Source organism: Centropristis striata, chromosome 2 (assembly GCF_030273125.1).
Source record: "Centropristis striata isolate RG_2023a ecotype Rhode Island chromosome 2, C.striata_1.0, whole genome shotgun sequence".
Lineage (NCBI taxonomy): Eukaryota > Metazoa > Chordata > Actinopteri > Perciformes > Serranidae > Centropristis > Centropristis striata.
In genome coordinates this window covers 27399865-27424930 of record NC_081518.1, presented here as the reverse complement: position 1 = coordinate 27424930, position 25066 = coordinate 27399865, and the positions used below count along the sequence as shown (strand labels likewise).

At 39.1% G+C, this 25066-nt stretch overlaps 1 protein-coding gene across 3 annotated transcripts in view; it reads left to right on the top strand.

Moving 5' to 3' along the window:
* LOC131983552 (zinc finger protein 609-like) overlaps positions 1–25066 on the top strand; it is an 86801-nt gene that overhangs the window by 6914 nt on the left and 54821 nt on the right. For all 3 annotated transcript variants that reach the window (XM_059348293.1, XM_059348285.1, XM_059348302.1), the window contains exon 2: positions 17653–18536. In XM_059348293.1, the coding sequence (XP_059204276.1) occupies positions 17781–18536 (756 nt within the window). In that variant the 5' untranslated portion in view covers positions 17653–17780. The remainder of the gene's footprint in view (positions 1–17652; positions 18537–25066) is intronic.

Sequence of the window (25066 nt, the reverse complement as noted above, 5' to 3'; positions counted from 1 at the left end):
CCTCATTAAATTTACCAATTTTGAAGAAAAAGGTAATCGTGTGAGCGCCCTCATGGTTTGACTGTCATGGTTTGCCAGTTGCCTCCAGCAACCACATTTGTACCAGTGTCAACCATTTTGTGTTGTCTGGTTGCTGTTTTTGGTAACCAACACACTTAAATGTCCTTGGAATAACAGTGCTGCTGTTATGTGTTGTTGGTAATGAAAAAAAAAATGGTAAAGTTCATGTAAAATAAAAACAAAGAACAACCCACATGGTGATTTTCTGGCTGGATTTAGCAACTTTGAAATACTTTTTTCCCCCTTCGTGACATATTCAGACCATCACGGAAAAGTGAAAAACATTATATGTAATATTATATTGTGATTCATTCCCATTCAGGCTGCACAGAATAATCTCAGTCAACAGCACATGGTCTCTGCCTCTGCAGGAAGTCTAGTTAAACCCACAGTAAAGATTTAAAAGTACAGCTGAAATGATCTGACGATGAAATCTGACACAAGTTACAAACTGCAGATCTGATCAAGCTGCAGGAAGTCATCAGTATCTGTCTCTGTTGATTTTTTAATTAATCTGACATGGTGATGGGACAGGATTCCCTTATTTGAACAGAAAATGTATGTCATCCTCTAAAGGAAAGTCGATAAAAAAAATCACTCATTAAACGTCAATCTCAGGAGTAGAGATTCCTAAACAAAGCTCGGAAACATAGTTAGAGAATGTAGTCAATAAAAAAACAAGCAAATAAAGCAACATTTGCAGTAATCAGACTCTTTTCAGGAACCCCTTGTAGGAAAAAGCGGTAATGACACCGGACAGATCAGTGTGTATCTGCAGGCTGTGTACATTGGTTTCTTCTGCTATGATGCTTTTACTGCACATGATGATAAAAACGTTTGCAGTGTGGACATTTGTCTAAACAGTCAGAGAAGCAATCTTGTGGGTTTAGCATAAGTGGATTGGACTGTCCTGACTGGTTTGGAAAAATATGGGTGGGTAACGTTTCACTCAACAGCTTAAGGCAGATTTATGCCTCTGTGTTGAGATGTTGTGGCATCTATGTGCGGGGCAACGGGCTACATAGAAACCACAATAATTGTAATTGGACAGCTTTGTTTGCTTTGTGTTTTCTCCTACATTTTTCCACTGCTGGTAGTGTTTGTTGATAGGGAAGACAACATGGAGCAAGTTGACAAAATGCTCAATAATCCTTCTTTTCAGCGTTGTGTATATTGTGATCTTGCCATTTCCACTGAAAGCCTTCATCTAATCATGATCAGCTCTGTCTATAATAAAGGGAACAAATGAAAGCAAATCCCAATTACTTTGGGTGTATAATGAATGCACAACACGGCCTGATAATGAACGACACATCCATCTAGTGAGGTAGTGGTGCCTCGACAACCAACGGGTTAAAATCCTACGATGAACTATAAATCAGTTCCCACGCCGTAGGCATCCACTGCAGGAGCAGTGAAACAACTCGACAGAGAGGCATAAATTCAGCTTTAGTGTTATTAGTAGTAAAGTGAAATATTGAGATCCTCCAAGCTGTGAATATATCAGACTAAATATGAATATGTAGTATGGCACTGCTGAAGAAGAGTACTTGTGCCATTGTGAATAGTTGTCTTGGGTTTTTCTTGTACCACACTGTAATCTGCCAAAGAAAATAGATTACATGCTGACATAAAAGGGAGAATAAGATGTCTGACAGTCTACCTGTTTGCTTTGCATTTTAATTTGGCAGGCACTATAAAAGAAGATTGACAATGTTGGAGAGAAGGGAAGCAGACAGGCATGTAGAATAGGAGAGGATGATGGATAACTGAAGGGAGACAGTTGACATTATTTAAAATCCGAGGAAAAAGCAAGCGGACCTGTGCTCTTTTAGCTTTCAGGTTGACGGAGCATTTGAGCTCTGACTTCGCTCACTTGCATTTTTTGGAGGTGGATGCACTTGTGACATTGTGTCATTTGCTTGAGTATATGACCCATGAAGGATCATGGTGGCTGCAAATATGTAAACAAGGCTGTCAGACATCTGAGCAAGGCAAACATATTTAAATAGTAACATTCTGTGGTGTTTCTAATGCTAACATGATTACTTAGGCAAAGAGAAAAAAACTATTCTAGCGCTCCCAAGACCCCATGGTGCTATTGTTCAGCAGGGAAACTATGGTTGTTTACAGCAGCAGTGTAGTTCCAGGAGTTTTTAAGACCAGTTTGTGCTGTGTTGTAGATGAGGAATAATGTTAGCTAAGATATAGAAGTGAGCATAAGTGAAAAGATTTAGCAAACATCCAGCACCAACTAACGATGCTTAGGGCTGTAATGGTTCTGAAACGAGACTGGTAACCCCATCACAATGTCCATGGATCTCGTGGCACAGTTGGGTCCTAGTTTTGTGCTGCAGGGACGTATTCCAGATGTGCACGTGACCTTTGTCAGTTTCTAAGTGGAAGCGTTAAGAAAAAAGTAGGGGCAGTGTAACCCCAGGCAGATAGGCACTGTTAGCCCCAAGTCAACGTCCATATTATCTGCTGATGGAGGATATGTGCTGTCTTTGTTATTGTTTACATCCCATCATCAACCCCCACGGACGTAGTCAGTGACGTTGCCCACTCCATTGCTAAAATACAACTCCCGGATACTTCCAGGTGAAATTATCCCCTGGGATTTATAATGCTGGTCTGTTCATTTAACAGAGAGGAAAGAATGTACAAACGTTGCCTTGATCACTGACAATGTGACACATTAAGATTTAGTTTGTCTTAGATTTTGTGAACTATTGTTTTTTTTTTTTTTACATTTCTAAGTTTTACAAAAGGACAAAGTCGATCCTCAGCAATGTGTAGACTGGTTCCCTTTACTGAGTTGATTTATGTGAAGTTAATTTATAACTTTAATCTACCTGAGTGTTCTTGAAGTGTTCTAGTAGTCGATTTCATTTTTTTGTAGTTGATTTATCACCCGCCAGCAAAAGAAAAATCAAGGTATGAACCGAACAGTGGCTCAAAAACTGGGCGTTTGGAGAGTTGTTACTAGGCCTGGGCCGATAATCAATAAATCAATTAATCGCACGATAAATTAAATGAACTCAATAATTTTGCCGGCCTCGATATATCGCCATGCGCATGCGTGTTTGTTTTTCTCGTCTGTTGCCTCCAAGCAGGCTGGATGACAAGAGGGTTCACTCTGTGCTCGATCTCAGCACCTGGGCGCTTTTGTTCCATAGCAGAATGAGCGGAGTGAACCCTCCTGTCAGTCATCCAGTCTCTTTGTCTCTGTGGGGAAGGCTGGGCCGCTAGCTTTGGCTACACACAGAGTGCAGCAGGTGAGCCTCGTGCAGAGCAACGCGAGGAAAAAAGATAATTGCAAAGCCAAATGCCACAGCCCCGGTGTGGGAATATGTCGGTTTCAAACCGAATGAAAAAGGTGAGCCCATCAACACACGGACGAGCCTGTATGCCGAATTTGTTCAAAAGTGGTGGCAACAAAAAAAGCCACCACAACAAACTTGCATGCCCATCTAAAGCAGAACCACCCGACCCATTTTTCCCAGCTGGGGAAAAAAACTGCACCTGGAGATGCAGAGCCTTCGTCCCGACAGTCAACACTGGTCGACAAAGTAAATATAAACGCTGTGCGCTCACAGAAAGTGGAGTTTGCTACATCGCAAAATAAATGCTGCCCTTTTAAAAAAAAAAAATGTTTGTTTTATTTATTTAGGATATTTAAACGTTCTTAAAATTACAATTACAATGGTAAAAAACACTGAGAGATAAAAGTGTATTGTATTTGAAAGGGTGTGCATTATTATGATATATTATCATGTTGACAATAATATCGTTTATCGGCAATCATTTGTGGGACAATATATCGTCCAGCAAAATTTGTTATCGTCCCAGGCCTAGTTGTTACACCCCTTTCAAAGATATGAAAGTATCGTAATACACAAATCTGGTTTTATCTCCATACTGGATATTACTTTTGCTATCAGTGAAATGTAACATGCCACTCCTCCCCATGCCTTTCATACATTTTCCAGCAAATGCCAGCAGTGATTGAGTGTGTAGGTAAGTGTCAGCACTCACTGTCAGATGTTACTGCCTACTTTTGCAATTTAAGGAGGCAGACATCAGTTGCTACATGAAGCTGCATTAGGTGGAAGTCAGAAGGCCTAAAAAAGGAACTAGAAGTAGAAGTAATTGGTCAGTAATTGATTCCACACTGTCAAAAACTGGCAGTAATTCTGATCAATCATGAATTGGGTCTAAATTGGTGTTTACTCCTGATACCCGTCAATGTCTGAATGTGACACTTGCGCCTCTCAGGAACAGATCACTGTTGCATTGATTCTGGAAAGCTACCATGTGAGAGTGACAACGCTATTTGAAGCCCTGCTTGTTGACTCAACCTCTGTTAAGCAGCTGCTCGAAGAAAGGCCGGCAGTTATGTGAGGTTAATGGTTGTCCATGCCCTCTCGCTAGTTAGACATTCACATGGCAACACCTCAACTGTCTACGGTACAAACAGTAGTGCATTATATTAGTCACTCAGCAGTGGCCTGTTCTCGTCTCATAGTTGGGCCAGTGTTCTCTGTGCTGCTTTTGTTGCTATAGAACAGATTTCTGCCGATCAGTCGGTGGGGTATTAAGAGATTCAGTATGGATTAAACTAGTTAAACAGTTTGAAACGTCCAGAGATGCTACATGTAGATAGCATACGTGAGGCTGAATGCCTTGTATGCAGATGGTTATTTCAGCAAGAATTCACTGGAATCTGGCCTGGCTGGCTGGCTGTGCAGGAATGCATGTAATAAACAATGCACAAAAGACTGAAGCAAAGAAATAGTGTCTTTAACTTATTCTATTACACACACACAAAGAGCCATAAAGACACACACTCCCAGCAGTGTTAGACAAGGGACTGTCTGCTCTTCAGCCCCAGGCCTCGTCCTTTCACAACCCTTCCTCCTCTCTCATTTGTCTGTCAGCATTTAAGTAGAAAAACAAGCTTCCTTTACACGACACATTTATTTAACCTCTTTTCTGTTTGCATTCTGGATTGAGGAGAAAAACCTAATGAAACTCATAGTTCACCAATAACATTGATTAATTGAGTGAAAATATTCCGCATGGACACTCAAGATTATAGCAATTCACAGTAGGTACAGTTTGTAGCCGTGTCTGTCACTAGAAGTGCATTTCCTTATTGAGTTTCTCTGCTGCCTTATGAAACGTCATGGTTTCAGTAGATAAGTACCAAATAAAATGTATTTTGAGTTTACTTTGGGATTTGCTGTCTTGCTAGCACACTTTCTTTTTTTGTGCAACAGATTTTGCTGTCTTTAAACCCCCAATACTTTCAAGCAGGAAGCAAATGCTTGGTTTATGTGTTCAATGAGAGGAGAAATAGAGGGAGAAACTCCATGCTTGGACCGAAACTTGTATTTTTTCTGAACAAATGTGTTCTTACAAACAAACTACATTTTCTAATATGCTAACCTGTGTGTAACTGGTAATGGTAATGCATTTGGCATCAAGGTGCAAATTATCTTCAGTAAATGCAACATAGCTTTGTACAAAAAACTCTTTATAGTGACATATGGCTGTCACATACTGCACTGTAAACTACTTGTTGTGGCAGTACATTATAGGTCTTTAAGCGTGTAGGTTTTCTCCTTGTTACATGTAAACCTGGTTTTAGCATCTCAGGAAGAAAATGTTGCTCAACATCATGGAATTTTTAATTTTATTGAAATTAGCCCATAAGTGCCTTTTGATAATGCCAAAATGGACCCTTAAACAAGGTGCTTATGGTAGCTTGTTTGTGGTAGACTTTCTGCAGAGTGTTAAAGGAAACCGGCATCTTCTGTGAAGCTTAGCAATGTTGTTAGTTTATAGTTAATAATCTTGATTTGAAGCCTGACTTAAGTTGAGCTAACTGGAGGCAGTCAGGCAAGACCGTCACGCTGATTATCCTCTAATGAAAAAGAGCTTGAACCTTCCCAGTTGACTGACGGCCCCAACCCTCACCATCGCTGCTGATTCCTTAGTCTGATAAAAATCAAAAGTATTTAGCACTGTAAGTTGACCCAAAGTCTGGTTTGTTTACCCAAGCCAATACGGTGACGAGGAAATGCTTATTTAAACAGAAGTGATCATTTCCCAACATTGCATGAGTACGTTTGAAAATGAGAGAGTAAGGGCTGAGTGTCTGTTTGCTTTGCAGGAAATATTATTAAAGTTATGTGGTCTAGACCTGTTGACAGCTATTAATCTAGTATTTAAGTAGTGCTTTTTATCATTTGGCCCAACAGCCCTGTTGAGAAATCACCATTTCTGCAGTAGTGTTTCCAGTATGAAGTTCCTGGAGTACTTAGGGATGAAGTTATTACGACTAAATATCTTCCTGCAATATTTATCACTTATTTGGCAATACTAAACCTTTTTTATCACAGATATCTCATGAGCTGCAGCAGGCCAGTACAGGTCGACATCACCTGCTGTTACCACTTGCAGAAAATATCATCCTTTAAAAGAGACTTGCATCACTCCTACAGCTGCTATTGAGCTCATTTACAATATTTTTATCAATACTACTTAATGCTTTTGGTTCCTTTTGTGTGAACATGTGCTGTTTATTTGCACATAATGCAAAGGGTTCCTGACAGCTGACATCACCAGAGGAATCAAACAACAAATCAGACATTGATTGGCCTGTATGTAGCTCAAGCAGATAGTCGATCCATCTGAAACACTAGGCGCAGTTCAATTAATGAACAATGAGACGGATCAAAATGACAATAACCTGTATTGGCAATGTTTACATTACAATCAGAGCAGACAATAAACAGTAGATATCACTCAAGTATGCTGAAACTTCATGTTTGTGTAGTATTGCTTTTGTTTTGTTTTTTTGTTTGAATGCACTTTTGAACCGGCACGTCAGATACTTCGACATCTTGTGAGACAAGCTGTCAAAATCTTACCAGTTGTGTGATCCTCTGGTCGTCACGTATGAACAGTATTTTGAAGGCTAAATAAGATCGATAGTCCAGCCCAGTTGTTAAGTTAACACCTTTGCAGCAATTCCTAATGCGAAGACACCCTGAGGTTTTATTTATACCGACTCAGAATGTCTGGCTGTGGAGGGGCTGTAGTTGTCAACACTAAAATCAACAGAAAGTACTTCAAGTGTTCCCTTGTCTCCACTGGTACTTTTCGTGCTTCTGAATAATTCAGTTTCTTGGTTAATGGTGAAGTTCCCTTGTTTGTTTTTCGAGTACTACAGTAGACTTTTAAACATTAAGCCCTGAGAACTCCTTGTACCCAAGTTTGGATAGCCAAATTGAACTTAACAAGTTTATTGAGCAGCATATCTGATTTCTGCAACAGATAACATTTATTGCACTCGTCGTTTGTCTTGTGATTTTAATGTTTTCTTTTGATCTTTTCTTAATGTTCAATATCAGATTATGGAGCAGTTGTATGTGATAGAACAGTGGATTTCTCTGTCTCAAGGTTCAGCTCCACTGCTGGCCTATTCCTCGCATCAAGCAGCACCTCTTTATTTATAATATCTTACATTTTCACAGAAGTCATTACTTCATCCCACCTATTCTCAGTATCTGTACAATCCAGATGATAATTATGTGGTTGTCTTGTTATGCAGATGACACCGGCTTATACTTGAAGAGCTTCATCAACAGTGTGGTATCCTGAAATCTCTGCAGCTCAATGAAAGCAAATAAAACATTGTCTTATTCAACCATGCCAATTTAAAGAATCTTACTTATAGCCAAGGCAGTCTTTGCTGTAGTATTAAGATCACTGCACTGCTATGACAAGCATTATTGTTTCCGGCTTAATGAGCTGCTGCAGTTAACAACCTCTCCATCATGAATTTTATTTCAGCAATTTGAAGATATAGCACAAACGTTGTTTTATCACTGTTATTTATGGAAATGCAAACTATAAGAATTTGTCATCCATTGTGCTGGTTAAATATTAATCCATAGAGCAATTTCATATATATATTCTGTTGAGTTTAAATGTTATATAAGCCAACCATACACTCCACCATATAGACAAATATAATTTTAATCATACATCTATTATAAATTATTACATATTGTAATCTAAAGACTCTTCTCTGAGTCATGAGGGATGCACTCATTGAGCCTACTTTACAACTAATGACAAACACGAGCCACAGCGTACCACAGTAGATGCTGCCGCTGTTACTATATCGACTTGCATCGAGACACAGTGTCTCAATTATAGAATGAAGTGAGCAGAGATAATGAGAAGTGTTTTGATAATCTTAGTGACTGGCTTTTGTAATTCAGAAATCATGGCAGAGTGCAGTGACTGAGCACATTAATGGAGCTTCTCTTGTTTCTGCCAGAGTCCTCTTTGAGCACAGGAAAAATCAATCTGGCACCTTTTCAAGGTTTTAAGATTGGGGGTTTCCTTACACTCTGGCCAATGTGCGAGTGTGCTTTTCATCCTCTGCATCAGCTGTTGCCACAGACAAGCCACAATTTGATTATTTATTGGTACTCATGGATGGGTTGATTTCCCAGTGAGACTGGTCACCCCTAGGCTTGACGAAATTATAATCATCTGGGTGCAATTTATTGCTTTCGCGAAGGAGGATAAGTTTTGGGTGCAGTTTGTTTGTCTGTCAGCTCGATGGCAGTAAAAAACTCCCGGCCTGTTTTTCATGATTCTTGGTGGAAGGGTGTAGCATGGCCCAAGGTGGAGCCCATTGACTTTTGAAGCGAATCCAAAAAAAGGGGTGGATACACTAATTATTATTTTTCATTTTCATTACCATTGCTAGATAACATAGAGAGGACTGCTTTGGAATTGGTATCCTGTGGGACTTGACAAATCTTTCAGGAGCAGGCGATTTTTAACTTGCAGGGGAAAACAGGCAGTGAAAAACACAAACTGCAGGATTTAGCGGGCGCTAACCAGAAGGATGGGTTCAACAAATGAAGTAAGAAAGAACATTAAAGCAGGTTATGAGCCGCATGAACGGTCTCGCTCTGAGCCGGTGTATGTATCAGCACTCCATTTAAAAAAAAAAAAAAAAAAAAAAAGCCAAGGGAAATTGCAACACTGCTTTAATTACCAACCAAATGTGCGTACAAAATTAAAGTCACCATAGTTTCTGAAACTGTCCAAGCATCTACTCTAATTTTGCACACACAAAAGAAAAAAAAAAGCATGCGTTAATGGATTATTTTAATTCTATCCAGGTATTATTTTCTAGTTTGCTTTCATTCCTACTAACATAGGGCATAGTGTTAGACTATGCTGGAAATTAAGATCTTTCTAATACTTCTTCACGGAGAATGAGCTCTTGTATGCCTGCACTTCACAGCTTACATGAATGAAGATAAGGTCATTTACTGAGGCGAGCGTTTCCACTATCAAATAAAAGTAAATGCTCTTAATTATACTTTGATTCATCTGAACTAAATGCTTGTTTACTTCTGAAACTGTGATATTCAGCTCAATTTGATTGCAGTTCACACAGAGCTGACTTTATCTGTCAGCTACTTAAACCCCGAGAGCTAGTCTTTGTTCTGTCATTTCATCTATTGATACCACTATCAAAGTGAGCGCAAGCTGTCTCACTAGAAACATTGCTGAGATTAATGTTGAAGGAAGTTTTCGTCACAAATAGAAGATGTAGTTAATCATTAGTTTGTCAACTATCTGTAATTACCCCATAACATTCTCTGAGTGATCATCCGTACAACATATTTGGTTAAGTATACAACATAATTACAGTGCAAGTAGCTCTCATTTATGTGTGTATCTCTGTTTCCTCACTATTAGACATTTCACTTGAAGACGTCAGTCAGCTCTAGCCCACACATTTGCCTTATTAACGCACTTATCTGTCTGCATTTAAAAAACAGAAATTGCTTTAATAAGATTTGTTTTTTAATTTGTCCTTCAAACTCTCTGCCTTACTTGATGTTACATGTGGGGTTTTTTTGGGAGGATTTAAATAAAAAAAAAAAAAAAAAATTCTCTCAAGAGGCGACACACTGATCACAGTGACGGTGTCAGAAAATATGGTGTCCATTATTGGATGCACACTTGTGACTGAATAGTTCAGGACTGAGTCAAAAGACTGCTATTATTATGTGTGATGGTCCATAATGTTTTAGTATTGTAATGTGTAACTCGTTTATTTACATTTGGCCGCAGAAAACTCATTTTGGCTCGCTTTGGTTCTGGCATAGCTCTGCAGTTAGATTCTTTATAATGATCAGACATAAAGTCATTAAGATAATTATTTGACACTTTGTAAAGTTGTTTATTCACAATTCACTCCACTTTGACATTTCATTCAACTGGCTGTTTCCATTTGTTTATGTAGTTATATTTATGTTAATATAATGAATGCCACTTATATGAAAAGTTGGCACTGTTGATTGTATCGCTTATAATGTGGAACTCATTCTAGTGCGAAAACTGAACAAGCGTTGAAACTCTCAATTTCACTGATTCGATTGCAATGAATTATTCATTTAACTTTATTGAATCAAATTTGGGACTATTTTCTATTGTAATTCTACTGTTAATCCGTCTTATTCTATTTTAACCTCTTTTTCTGTATTTCTCTGTCTTTTTAAATTGCCTTGTGCTTTGCTTCTTTTACATCATGTTTTAATGCCTTTTATGTATTTAGTAAAGCACTTTATATTACCCTGTTGTTGACAGGTGCAACGCAAACAAACTTGCTTTGTTTCACTGACCTTAGATAGCATTGGTTAAATTAGATAAGCACATTTATCTACTTTACATGAAGCACTCAGCTACCTAGCAACAGAGGTCTTTGTTCATTATGAAGTCATTTCCAGTCAAAACAACCAAACGTTAGTCAAGCTTCATGTACTTGACAGTAGATGAGCTGTATCTGTTTAGGTGCTATAATGGAGGCTCCGGAAGAAGATCCCATGACAAATTGTTTTTAGATTGTAGTTTTCTTCCTGAGCTTGACGTGTTAATGTCCCAAAACAGGATGAATCGGTAGGACTTGTGGGCAGCAGAAAATTCTAACCATATCTTTTGTTTCTTATCAGTTTTGCCCTTTAGTCCACAGTGAACTGTTGTTTTCACACCAAAAACTGAACTTTTCAACATTATAGTTTTCATAAGTCTGAATATACCAGTCTACTCTGTAAAATGCCTGCCTAGACACAACGAGTAGCAGTAATATAAAGAAGCCAGTTTTCTGGTGCCTATTATTTCACCTGGAATCGCTCATTTTGGACGTCAGTATAACTGATTATGTGCATTTGATGTCAGTTGACATTGCAAACATGAAAGAGTGTTTTATTTGACGGTCTGTGGAGCAGGGCAGGAACTACAAGTAGGATTTATGAACTGTGATTAAATCAAATGACCTGAAACAGTAGTGTGGACAAGAGGTTGTTTTAACACTCTGTTTACTGTTTTATTCACCTTTAGTGTGGGTGTAGTCTTGATGTGAGGAGTAAACATCATAATGAACAGTTGGGATCAGTTACCTTTTTTTATCAAAAGAAAAACAAGCAGATTGCTCTTTTTACTGGAAAACTCTCATGGAGAATGATGCGGTTTGAGGCAGTGGTGTGAGAGCTTTGTTTTTTTTGCTGCATCACACAAGCGGCTGGGCATTAAAGCCTAATCAGCCAGAGAGCAATCTGCATATTTCACACGTCTTTGGTTACTGTCGATTTGAGTCATACAGCTGTCTGTCCAAGAGAAGCAGAAAGCTGCTGCAGTCAGAGATAAAAATACTGGGAATGCTACAAATATCAACCAAAGTGACCTCATTACGCTCCTAATTTTGGTTGGATAACGTTTTCATAAATTGTAGGCACCACCACCAAAACCATCTTTCTAATGCATTCGTATTCGCTTCAGTCACTTTCTTGGCGTTCTCGTCGTTGACAAATTTACTGATACAGATACTGGCTGGCCCACAGACTCCTGATTCCCATCACCTGGATTGGCTCGGTACATTTCTATTTTGGTAATCAGCTCAAGCACACAATCCAATTACATGGAGGTTACTGTGAGGCTCTGGATGGGGACCTGTCTGTAAATGACCTGCAGCGAGAGGGATGCACATCGCCAGACTCAGTGCGATTCAAGTTAGTTTTTTCGTGCTAATTATAGTGCAGCAGTTGCTTTTTAATCTGCGAACAACTCGCACTCTTTGCATTCTGTCCAAGTCGCTTGGCATTTCTTTGAAAACATAAATCTAAAAGTTTTTTTTATGTTGGCAAGTACTTACATATCTTGTTATGTACCCATTGTTTGTTGTCAACCAACTGATTATTGGCAGTTATTTTGTGCTAATGGGTTAAATGTAAATGTTTTGCTGCATGGAGTACTTTCTCTGTGATATTAAGTGATGGTTGAATCTTAAGGGAGACTTTGTACAGCCAAGAAATACAAAAAATATCCTATAATGTTGTCACATGATGGTCCATCTTGATTTGGAAATTCTCACAAAGTTTGCAAAGAGTACTGTGCTGTTTGGGTGTTGGTCCGGCTGCGACCAAAAGTTTTAATCGCTAACTGATCTATATGTTTTCTTTAAATCAATAATTTAGCCTGAAGGAAAAAAAATCGGACACAAGTTACAGAGCCCTAAACCTGACACACCAGATGGTTTGTTACACTGAACCATCTGAGAATCCGTCATTGGAAACTGTTTGGAAAAGGGCAGACCCTTTTGAAAAAAATACTTGGCAGGTGATTGGATGAACCATCTGTCTGTCATGGGAGCCAGTCGGGAGAAGAGCAAAAGCATCTTCTCCATTAAGAATAGCATTCAGTACCATTCTTTGCTCTTGAATAAATACTCTCCAGTTCTGATCAAACTGCATCTTCTCTGCTAACCTCCATGTTGTCACACACACACCTGAACCATTCCCATAGTTGCCTGTCGCTACTTGCAGGACACTGGTTGGTTTGGACACAAACACATTACTTGAAGTCTGACAAGATGGATTCTTGCGTGATCTTGTGATATTGCGATAATCCAGCTGTAGTGCAAGGTAAAGAGCCCAACAATGTGTCTTAAATGTGCTCATTTTCTCTGTCCAAAGTCAACAAACCCAAACATTCTTAATTCAAAAGGAAATTAAACTGACATAAATCATATCTTTGCTTTTAGCATTTGGTTTATTGTTTTAGATATGTGTGGGATGTTGGCCCAACCCCAGTGCTCCTGTATATCCTTCACTGTTCAACCAGTCAGCGCTTGTCAGATACACAGAGGCACAGCTATGCAGGGCATGTTGCTGAGATTTTAAAATTTCCTCTGTGAGCTATGACAAACCAGACTCTCCCCTGCCTCTCTGCAAGACAATTTAAAGCAACTTTGGAGAATCATCTTTCAGCCCTTAATGAGATTTGGTGTGTTGGGAGCAGAGATGAGACAATAATCATTATGACCGCATATGTACCTCTATAAAAACGGAAAAACATTGTATCATAGTGTATTACAATTATAATTTTAGCAAAAACACCAACAAACAAAGGCCTGGCCCCAGTGGCATGCCTGTAAATACACATTTATTGCGGTTAAAGCATGCTAATATATGCATTTCCTTAAGAATGTTTTCAAGTGGAATAAAACAGTGGTTTCTGTCATTTAAGTGGCTACATTAATACAGATTTTCATCTTACTTCAGTAATTATTGTGATAATATCATGCACCGAGATTGTTCTCTCCTAGATAATCACACTGTGAAATTTTCATGTCGACACATGCCTAATTTGGGGGCATATCTCATTTATGCCTGAGCTGAGAAGCATTTTTAAATCTGTGAAATTCTAACTATAATTACCTGTTCTGCTTTCTGACATACGGGAGTTTAAACATATCTTAGCCATCACGTACTGTTATTTTTGCTGTAGAAAAAAAGGAATGCATATTTAGGTGGATTCCATGTTTTTTGGGGGGGAATTGGCTGCCACTGTGTTGCTAAAAATGCCAAAGTCATGTAGGAGTAGCTTGTTATGTTTCCCCTTGTGCCTTATATTTTCCACCGTTCCTTTGCAACCCCTCTGAATCTACACCTCTGTCTTTCACATATAAATACTGAGCAAAATGGTTAGATAAGTGCTGTGTTTTGCTTTCTGCTTGAGCAGAATAAGTGCCCGAATATCGACAAACCTCATACTCTTAATATCTGTTTCATACACAGATGGTTTTCCTAACAGTCACATGCAGAAAACTGCATTACACAAGGTCTGATTTAGTTGTGTTCCACAGCAAATCGACCAGAAATGGCTCTCCTCTGTCTTTGTCTGCACTTCATTGCAGCTTATGTGGCCTCTGTGATAGATTGCTGAATGAAACTGGATCTGTGAAAAAAGGACAAGCACTCTGGGAGTTGCACAGCCTGCATGCCTTTCGCTCAACAGGGCACTCACTGGGACATTTCCTCAGTGGGGTTTTTCAAAAGGGCTTGCGCTGCAGTTCCAGCTAAGGGCAGTACAGTAGGTCAACTGCCGATAGAGTTACAACCTCTCTTTTGTGGAGGTGTTGGACAAATTAGCCCTCACAACTGTTTACCCAGTCAAACAGGGACAGCTGCATCTCTCCACCCTCCAAAACCTGCCACTGACTGTTGTTCCTTTGGGGAGCCATCTGTGAGGAATAAGCAGGCACGGTGATCAAATGATTGTTCAACAGTTTTACCTCTGTCACTGCTAGGGGTGATATGAATGGCCCTTTAACTGAATTAACATGAGCTCTGTGCATTATGTGATCCAGCTGCCATTTTGGACTGTTGTTCTAATGAGAGCTGAGTAATGGTAGATGGTGCAAAATGACTGCTTTGCTGGGAACAACCCAGCTCTAAAGACTAGAGCTGCAGTATTTATACTGTAACATTTAGATGCAGTCGTTGTATTTTATGTCCCTTTATTTCCCAAGGAAGATAAATCTTGGCTTGCCTGGTATGCTGTGTCATAACTGGACAAATGGGTATATTGAATATTTCTTCAAGCTCTTCCATTATAGAGAGATTAATTTAATTGTACTCCCAACAGTAATGAAGCAGAAAATATGCTGATATCCTCATGCAATCTCTTTGGATGCTGTCATAGTTATCAGAGGAGCTTCAGGATTTGACTTGATAAGCCCATCAGGATGAGCCGTATTTACACAAGGGCTCATAGTCTGAGGATGCCGAGTGAATTTGTAATAATTGTGGTTTAAATGCTCTGCAGGTCTGATGTTTGTAATTGTACAAGTCTAATAAATAAAGTAGATGGTAAATACTCATTTTTGTCAAACAAATGGCACATTATCACGATAACTAGAAAATTATGCTAGCTCCTATCTTGGGAACCAGATGAATCTGCCTACTCAAGTTTTATTTGCTGTGGCAGATATGTCTCTCCTGTTGAGACAGATTTCCAGGCTTTGGTTGGGCCAACTGATATCTAACATGGGGTGTGTTATTAGAGATGTCACAGGAAGCTATCATTATCAAGTATACCAAGTCGAACTAAGTTCTGAAGGTGTGATGGTACTCGTTTTTCCTTAAGTGCCGTAGGGAAGCACTATTTTATAAATCTAATGGAACACCATCACTTCTCAACTAAACAACGTTGTAGTGTGGTTACATTTGGCCGTAACTCATTTTGATCGCTATGATTGTTTGTTGGTTCATCCAATTGCGTACAGAGACATTTTGATCTACGCCCATTAATAATGCCTATGAAATAGAAAATTTCCTGAGAGCTTCCAGACTAACGCGCATTAGCAAATTGGTCCGGCAAATGTCAGGCTACCTTGCTAGTGTTTGCGTTTTATCAATTCTTCAGGTCACTTAATGAAGATAGAGAATTTATACATTCAAACCCAAATTAATTGGGAAATGTGGCAAATTTTAGTAGTTTTCTTTGCTGTGTCAGTGTGTGAAGCCATTTGTGTCTTCTATTCAAGGATGGAATTTGTAATTGAACCTTTTTAAATGGAGATCTTAAACATAACAAAGATATGATTGATGGTTAAAAATGCCATTATGTGAACATTGATACATTTATCATTCTTAGTAGTCTGGGTAGAAAATATTTCAGTTATCCAATAGGAAATGTATGATGCATTACTTTAAGATGTAAATCACAAAGCAAACACACCGTGGATAACAATGACATTCTAAGAATGTATGTGCATTTTTCCGTTAAAATCTTTCCAGCGCTCCACTGTGAACTGTTTGGCTGTATTTTGTACAAAAGCACAAAGAGAATCATCAGAATTCATGCCTGTTTGAGGCGGTATTGATCTCATCACCCTTAGCACCACTCCAGAGTCTTTTGTGCTCAGGCTTCCTCATCCTTCACTTTCTTTATCTCACGGGGAGATGAGAACTACAGATGCGAATGTTAATTATTTACCAACATGCAGTGAGATCTCAGGAGACTCTAACTCTTCTTATGGATTGGTTGATGCCTTTTTACCATCTTAGTTCTACCATGAGCAACAGGGGTATACGGCGAAAAGGAATGGTTACATAAATATGCACATCAGTAATGTTTATTTGTACATAAAGCCTTTTGAAAATACGGGGCTCATTAAGCTATGGCTTGACAAGTTACATTTTCCAACATCGTCCCTGATTTTTACCATTCTAAATAGCATTGGTTGTAGTATTTAAAATGGACAAACTAATTGGCTGATACTGACAGTGAGTACTAAAGAGCAGTAATGGTACTGATGTAGCTGCCAAAACCAACTGTAATTATATTGCTTGTGTTATTCACGGGGGGAACTGCATTAATAATTCTTCAACACAATTTCAGTGCAGTGTACAACTAAAAAACACATTAAAGGTGCGAAAGAGATTTCTTTTCACAGCCATTCACTCATGACAAACAAGTTGATGTTCACTTTGTTCATCGATTGCAGTCATGTTTTATAAATGTTGAAACAAAGGATGTTCAGTTTTTTGATAATATATATTTTCTGAATTGTGAAAATAAAGTAAGTTACCCTTAGGTCCCATTTTTAAGGTTTTTATATCTATGTTTATCTGCCGTTTGTCCAAAATTGTGATCTCTCCAGGAATTAATTTGCTCAAACATTTGAAACATGGCAACCTTTTAGCTTTATATTGTAAGCAAATACAACAAACCAATGTTCTCCGAGACGTACACTGGTTCATTCATGTTTTTAAGCTCCTCTGCTAATGCAAGATTACCATTGTGTGCTTGAGTTGAAAAGGCACGGCTCCATAAACCATGCGGGGGTGTGTGAGGCCAGCTACTCCTTATTTATCAGCAGTGACACTATCAGCAGTGCCTTGTGAAAAAGAGAGCCAGTCATTCAGAACAGTGGGGCCACCTTGGCTGTCAAAGCAGGATTTAAGCTACATTTCCTGTGGTTGCCATGACGACTGTGGGAAGTGATTATGAGGAGAGGGTTTCGGAGCAGTGCTGTCACACCAGTGGGTATTACCATAGTGGTTTGCGCAGTGATCATCAGAGAATTACTGGCTCGTGATCAAACGACCCCATGAAAAGCTCTGTTCTGTGATGGCAAAGCTGTTATTTCTGTGTCAGAATTATTAGACTAATATAACTCTCTTTTTCTCCTTCTCTTTCTAGGGCGAAATGTGGTTAAATGGGACAGGAACGAGTAGACCGTGAGGATTTTCTAACCCTTGCCCCTGAGTCCCAACCGTCTGAGAGGGTGTCGGACCTCACTGAGGCAATCCTGGGCCGTTGGCACTAAAATGTCCCTAAGTGGTGGCACTGCAGGCGGGAAAGGTGTGGACTCTAATGCGGTGGACACTTATGATAGCGGGGATGAGTGGGATATCGGTGTTGGAAATCTGATTATTGACCTTGACGCTGACTTAGAGAAAGACAAACTTGAGATGTCCGGCACCAAGGACGGCATGGCAGCACCACCCAGTGCAGTGGCAGCATTGCCTGACAACATCCGGTTCGTTAGTCCAGTGTCTGGCTCTCAAGGCAAGGAAAGCAAATCCAAATACAAGCGCAGTAAGAACTCTAAAGACAATAGTAGCAAAGCTTCAGCTGGAGATGGGGGCAAAAAAGAAACTACAGGACGGACTCAAGGGGAGCCAACAGGCACGGCAGCGGGCGCAGGAGCCGCTGGAAACAATTCCACCTCTGGGAAGAACATGGAAAAAGGGGGCAAAGCCTCCAGAGGTGTTCTGAGTAAAAAAGAGAAAGAAGGGGCTAGCGGGAAAAGTAAGAAGGACAAAACAGACGGAGCCCCAGTCGTGGCGATAGCTGCTGCAGAGAAGGATGTTGTGTCTCAAGCCCAAGTTGCTCTGGGGAATAGTCGCAATGCGTCCTTTGAGAACACACAATCAACAGACTTGGCAGAAGCCAATCAAATGGGGAATATTGCACTTGAATCTGTAGGGATAGTACCAGCATTGACCGCAAAAACTGAACCAGAGGAGGTGGAAAATGGTAACAGCGAATGCAAGACGTTAAAGAAGGTGAAAAATGAAAAGGTGAGTTATTCTTTTTACTTTTATTTTGATGCTATATGGATTTGCTTGGTGCTGTGTTGGATTATTTTACTGACTAGTGTTGGGTTACACTAGTCTTTGTCAAAGGCAGTTGTAAAGTTACCGTTGACATCAATAGTTTTTATAAAAATGTTGAAATTTATCTTCAGCATTTGCATCAAAAAAGTACATTATCTTGGTAATTGGTCTCTCATAACAAACGTACCTTTATATTAACATTATTCTGTCTCTAAATTAAGTTATGTTCGTTTGGCCGCTGGCACATTTTGGAGTTTAATTGTGGCCTTTTTAGCAACAGCTCAGTTCCAGAAGCAAGTAACAATATATACAATTGTGAAGCTGCATTCATCTGTGATAAGTCTTTAAAACAATACTGTCTTTCATTGGTTTAATTATCATGGTACAAATTAATACAATAGGACACAATAGGACCGCGCACTGCAGGGTTTCTTGAAGTTGTGCTTTGTGATAGCCTGTCATTTACAGCAGGCTTGGAGATGCACTCCGTTCCCTGAAGCTGTGTGACATGTGATGCATAAAAAAGACCTACTGCTGCTTTCCCTTTTATTACCACACGGTGAATAAGGGCACCCTTGACGAATATGATTCTGAGACCAGCTAGAGGAAATGTTTTTTTCCCCCTTCTTGACAGCAGAGGCTTGATTCATTTTAAAAGGAAGTGCCTTCATGTTTTGAAAATGTCTTCTGCCATTTTAAAATTAAATACCAGCCAACATCAGCTGCAATTAACCACGAAAGTGTTATGTGCTGTACACGAGCTGGTAAAATAAAGCACTAATGTCAGACAAGATTGTAATAGACATTGTCTGCCATATACATCACTTTGCGCCTGCGATGCAAATGTCAAATCGTGTTCCACTTGTTTTTTGTTCACACAATTTCTACACTGACATTATCTTACAAGAACAATATAAAGATCCGTGTAGCTATTCACCCACACTTATCTTGTTCACTCATAGAGTTGATCTATCGCTGTGTCTATTGTATGCCTCATAGCGGCCTTTTCATGCTCTGGCAGTATAAAAGACAGCAGAGCAGGGAGGTGCTGAGGACTGTTTTTGTCTGTCATCGTGTTCCATTCTTAATCCCACAAGCCCCAGCAATGCCTGGTGGAGCAGTGTGTGTGGGGGAGGGAGCTGGTGCAAAGCACGCCTTCGTCGTTTTTCCTGCTGCTCTGAAAGTGGCGTGGGGGATGGGCTGTGAGGAGGAAGCCTGTTTGATTCCTTAAATCCAGGACACCCAGTCATGAACACAAGCTGTAGAGTCTCCTTGGGCCCACTGCTATGAAAGGAAATTTGGAGAAAGTCTTTGTAATCATAATGTATTTAGAATGAAAAGGCTTTTAGAGGGAGAACCACCACGACTTGGATTTCAACACTGAATAAAGCAGAGAGGTCACCACTGCTTTCAAATATCAAGCTGGTGAAAACGTGATGGGGTAAAAAGGATTTGATTATATTCCTGCACACATCAGTTATGGCTTTAAGGACAGTTTTGAGGTTACCAACCTCAATTAATGGCTAAAATTACATCAAACAGGGCCATTTTTAAAAAAAAAAACAACAACTAAACATTCACATTCTGTCATTGGGCTTTGTAAGTCAGTTTGCCAGATTTATCTCAACTACATGAGGATGTAGTAAAGAATTGATCCAAACCTGGTGTTGACACCAATGATGTTGCTAATAGCCACTTATACACATTTAATAGACCACAGCCTTATAATTTAGAAACTGGTAGAAGCCAAGGTTAAGTCAAACATTAGGAGAGAATTAGTTGTGAAAAATAGAGAACATCTGTGGTACATCTGAAGTTAAAGAACTGGATTCCCTGTAAGAAGGAAATAGCCATTCATCCTATTAAAAGATAGTCAAAAAGTCTCAAAGACGCGAGACAGACTTGCTTTTTAAACCCGTGTTTTTACATTACATGTAACATTGCATGTGTTTGGACTGTAGAGAACTTCTGCTTTTGCATCACAGCAGAAAAAGTAACAGCAGTGTCATCATAAATGGTATTTAAAGCCCCTATATCAAGGACATTGTGACAATGAAGACTAAATTGACGAAGGATATGCAAGGCAGCCATCATGTTAAAACCAAGAAATTTTCTTGATCAAGATCTACTGATATCTAAATGTACAGATACAGCTTTTTGTGACTTACTGAATGTGTACTTGGCCAAAAAGTTCAAATTATGATAAAACAGAAAGTAATATCCATGTTTCTGTTCAACACAGAAAAATGTATTTGTTCTTTTACAGCCATTTCAGAAACCAGAAATGGGTCAATTGCCATGTAGATTTTTACATACAAGGAATTTGCCTTGGTGATAAAATTAAAGATACAAACATGCAGTGTAAGCAGTCCAGAAGCTTGAATGACTACAGCAAACTCACAATAAAAGCATTATTTTTGTTATGATTGTGAAAAAGTGGAACGTCAAACGATTTTTAGACCTTTAGACCCATAACTTGCCCACTGCATTAAAAATCATAGCCTATCGCTTTTTCTAGGGGCTTGGAAGATTAATAGCTAATATTTGATATGTTCATTACAATTACCTTGCACACGTACTGTCTTTCACATGTCATCTGAACTGAAACCACACTGGTTCTTAACTAATAGCTCTGTTGTTCACAGCAGTCTTTAGTTCTGCAGCCATGTGGACTGACAGAAACCACACCACATCAGTCTTGTTTTGGCTGCGACATCCCATCCTGGACTCCACCATAACATCTAGCCAGAAACACAATCTCAATGCCTAAAATTACACATCACATGACTGTTTTTCAGCCCAGATGTGACAGTAGAATCCCATTTTATTGCACACTAGCCACAGCAGCTAGCCTTTAGTGTCTGCAGGCAAGATTCTTTTGGCAGCCTGCTCAAACTGTGAAATAGATACTGAGTCTGATGAAAAAAACATGGTTGAAAAATGACTACTGACCTGATTCACTTTGCTTTATATGTAGTCCTTGTGGCTTGTAAAATGTCAATTGAGAAATAAATTTCATCTACACATTACAACAATGTGACAGACTTATATTAGGAACGTGTACCTATCTGATACCTGTTCTACATGTTTGATTGATGTAGATGTATCTATTATAAGTAGTTAAATTAACGCAGCTTTTTTTAACAAAGCAGAGTAGATTTGTAAATTTGTCAGCCTCGTTACAACTTGACTGTTGATTTAAAAGAACGAGCTGTCCCACGTCCAGTGTAATCCAAGCACTAATCAGTATGTGTCTCACTAACAGTCTTGTTCTCCATGGTCGAGGTGTAATAGCGAGGCTACATTGTCTGTGTCCTAAGTTAAAGCTCCCCAAAGCATTGGCTCTCGGATGCTGAATAAATCATCTCTACTTCCTTCGTACAAGTGCTAACCACCTCTGAGTGTGTCTCACTCTCCCACCTCTCATTATACAAATCTAGAGGAGTAAGGCATTCGTTAGCTGCCTCGATGTGCCACTGGCCTTGATAAATGGAGCAGCTCTCATGGAAAATTACATTGGCAATGTTACTTTGAAAAGTAGGGAGCGAGAGGGAGAGAGAGAGAAAGGAAAGGCAGCACTTGAATGAAAGAGCACAGCCGCCGCTCTGCATTGCTGCTGATGTCCAGCTCGGGTAGTGGAGGGATCTCATGAGAGCTAGCTTGAGTTTTTTTTTTCTCTCTTTGCCTGTCTGTGCCTGGCTGACTGTTGCTATTGTGTTACAGCTCGTTCCTTTTAAGTAGTGCCAGGGCTTTTAAAGGCTCTGGAAGAGAAGAGAGACTGTGACTTATTTTAAGAGGGGGAGTAAATTACATCAAGAAGCTCACTACAAAGTGAGGCTGTTAGCTTACCTGTCCGAGTTCTAGTAAAGCAGATAAGCAGAGTTGTTGCTTTATTAACAGACTGACATTACTGAAGTGCTTCTTCAAATGTTAGATATCCTCTACATCTCACACAATCCTGTATCTGAAGCATTTAGATCTTACTGATATTAACACTCTTTGCAGACATTATTGATGTATTAAGTTGTCAGTTTGGCTGTCACAGCTGCTTGTCGGACGGTCGAATAGCTTCGGAAACCCCCTCACGCTCACACCTTTCCAAGTCAGATGAGCAAACCACAGGGTCTTCAAGGTGTGAAAAAAAACACTCATAATTTAACCATTATGTTTTCATGGTTTAGAATATGCTTAAATTTGAATATACTCCTTTCCTTATACACACAAACACTTGTGTAAACTGGGGTCCGACTGATATTTCATTTTTGAGGCCAATACCAATTTTAAAGGGGAAAAATCACCAATATGGCAGCAAACATAATAATTTTTTGGGCTGAAATGAAACTAGACTTTTGCTATGTGGATTTTGCACCATATTTTTGGTAACTCAGGCTGCTTTCTTCAACAGATAACTTTCTTAAAGCATATTTAACATTATTTTGCATATGCTGTATTACATTGTGGACATCACCAACTTTGCAGAAGTAGTCCAACACCTTACTGCCTGATCTCTGTTGATTTTCAGCCATCTGTAAGTGAAAGAGAATATTTCATTTGTCCACAGCTCTGCTTGAACTAGGTGATGATGAAACCATTTCTAAATCACATTCTGCATCATTTTCTGGATTATATTTTTGGTTAAAAAAATCATCAGATGTATGCCAATACCTAGAGATACCATTATCGACTGACCAATGTATCCGTCACCGTATTTGTTTGTTGTCTCCTGGTGTTTTGGTGCCTTGCCATTGTTCTCGTGGCCCTTTGGTTTGGTGGCCCAATAATGCGAAGAGGGGTTCTTTCTCTGACCAAGTGGTTTTTGTGCCTAAACCTAACCATTCCTTAACCATAGCATTGTCACACCATAAAACATAATTATTTTTTGAAGAAACACAATGACAATCAGTGGGTTTTTTCAGACTATTGGGTCATTGGACCCATATATCTACGTGTCAGACCAATTAGCAGTCCCTGGTGTCTCACACCAGATGAGCTAAGCTAGCTAATAGCTGGATAAGTCCAGTTGATCCCTTACTGTGGAAATTTGCAATTAGCATTAAATAATCCTGATCATAACATACAAAGTGTTAGATGAACAGATGGTAAAATACAATGATTGCTGCGATTACAAAATAATTCTGTTATTTTTCACAATTGCATTTATACTAACAACTAAAATGGGATGAGAAAGGCTTTAAGAGTCTGAATATATTTGGTTTAGGTACCTTGAAATCAGAGTTTGAACTTCTCTCCCTTGCTCTCTGAATGACTTTTTACGAATCATACATTTGGAAGACAGTTAAACAATCACAAAACATATTGATTTGATCTGTTAGTTTCCACAGTAAGTTGACAAATGATAGTATTGGATGATCTGCCAGCCCTTGTTTCAGTGCTGATGTGATTTCTGTGTTGTTGCCTGTGCCTGTTTGAAGCTTTTACCCTCGGGGAGTCCCTCACTACAACAGGAAGAAAACATTTGACACTAATTGTTTTCCACGTCTGCCATTAGCAGCTGCCTTCACAATAATGCAAAATGGTTTGAGCTTGTAGGCAAAACACTCGACTACATAAAGTGTGAAAATAAAATGAAATCAAGGACGTTAATAACAGACATGTTGGACATTTTGTTCTTTTTAATCACTGAACAGCTGCTAGAATGGATATAGAAATTTGTAGTTATGTTACCATTTGTCGATCCTTTTATATTTTCATTTAATGTGAACCTACATGTCCCAGGGATACTCCTTTTTTTCCGCTGAGACTAAGAAGCATTCCATTCATACCACACATTTTCAAGGTTTATGGTGTCTTATCCCTCACTGACATGCTATTGCAATTCAAAACAGATAGCAGAATCAGTGTAAATCAAAATGTCTGCTGTGATGACATGATGGTAAAAATTGACTGCAGCAAAAACCATATATATATTAAAATGTCAGTTTCATTGGACATCCAATATGTTAAACCCCAAACCTTCCTTTGTAAAAACAAATAACCCAAAAAACATAAATGATTAAAAATAAATTCAGTACCATCAATAAACAGCTTTTGTATTTTCCTCAAACATGCTTATTGATTATGTAGATGGGTGTGGGGTTTACCAGACGAACACAGCCTCGCAGTACTTAATAGAGAACTGATTCTGGGATGGTAATGCATTTTTAATATTTCCATCTCAAGCTGCCACAAAACATGCACACAGCTTCCAAGATTAGTTGGCGCTCTCGTCATTTGGTACAAACCCCAAATGCTGCCAAATTAAAGCAATTTCTGTGTTTTTTACATCCAACTGGTTGGCGCTTGCCATCTCTTTTCTTTCTATTAGAGGAAGTCAGGGATGATAATGAAACGGTTGTAGCATATTTTTCAGTATATGATCTTTCAAGGCAACTCGTACAGTTTTACATTACTGGGACTTGAAAGACAGGCGCCACAAATTTAGACATAATTTAAGTTGGTTTATATAATACACAGTGTAATGTTTTGTCTTGCAA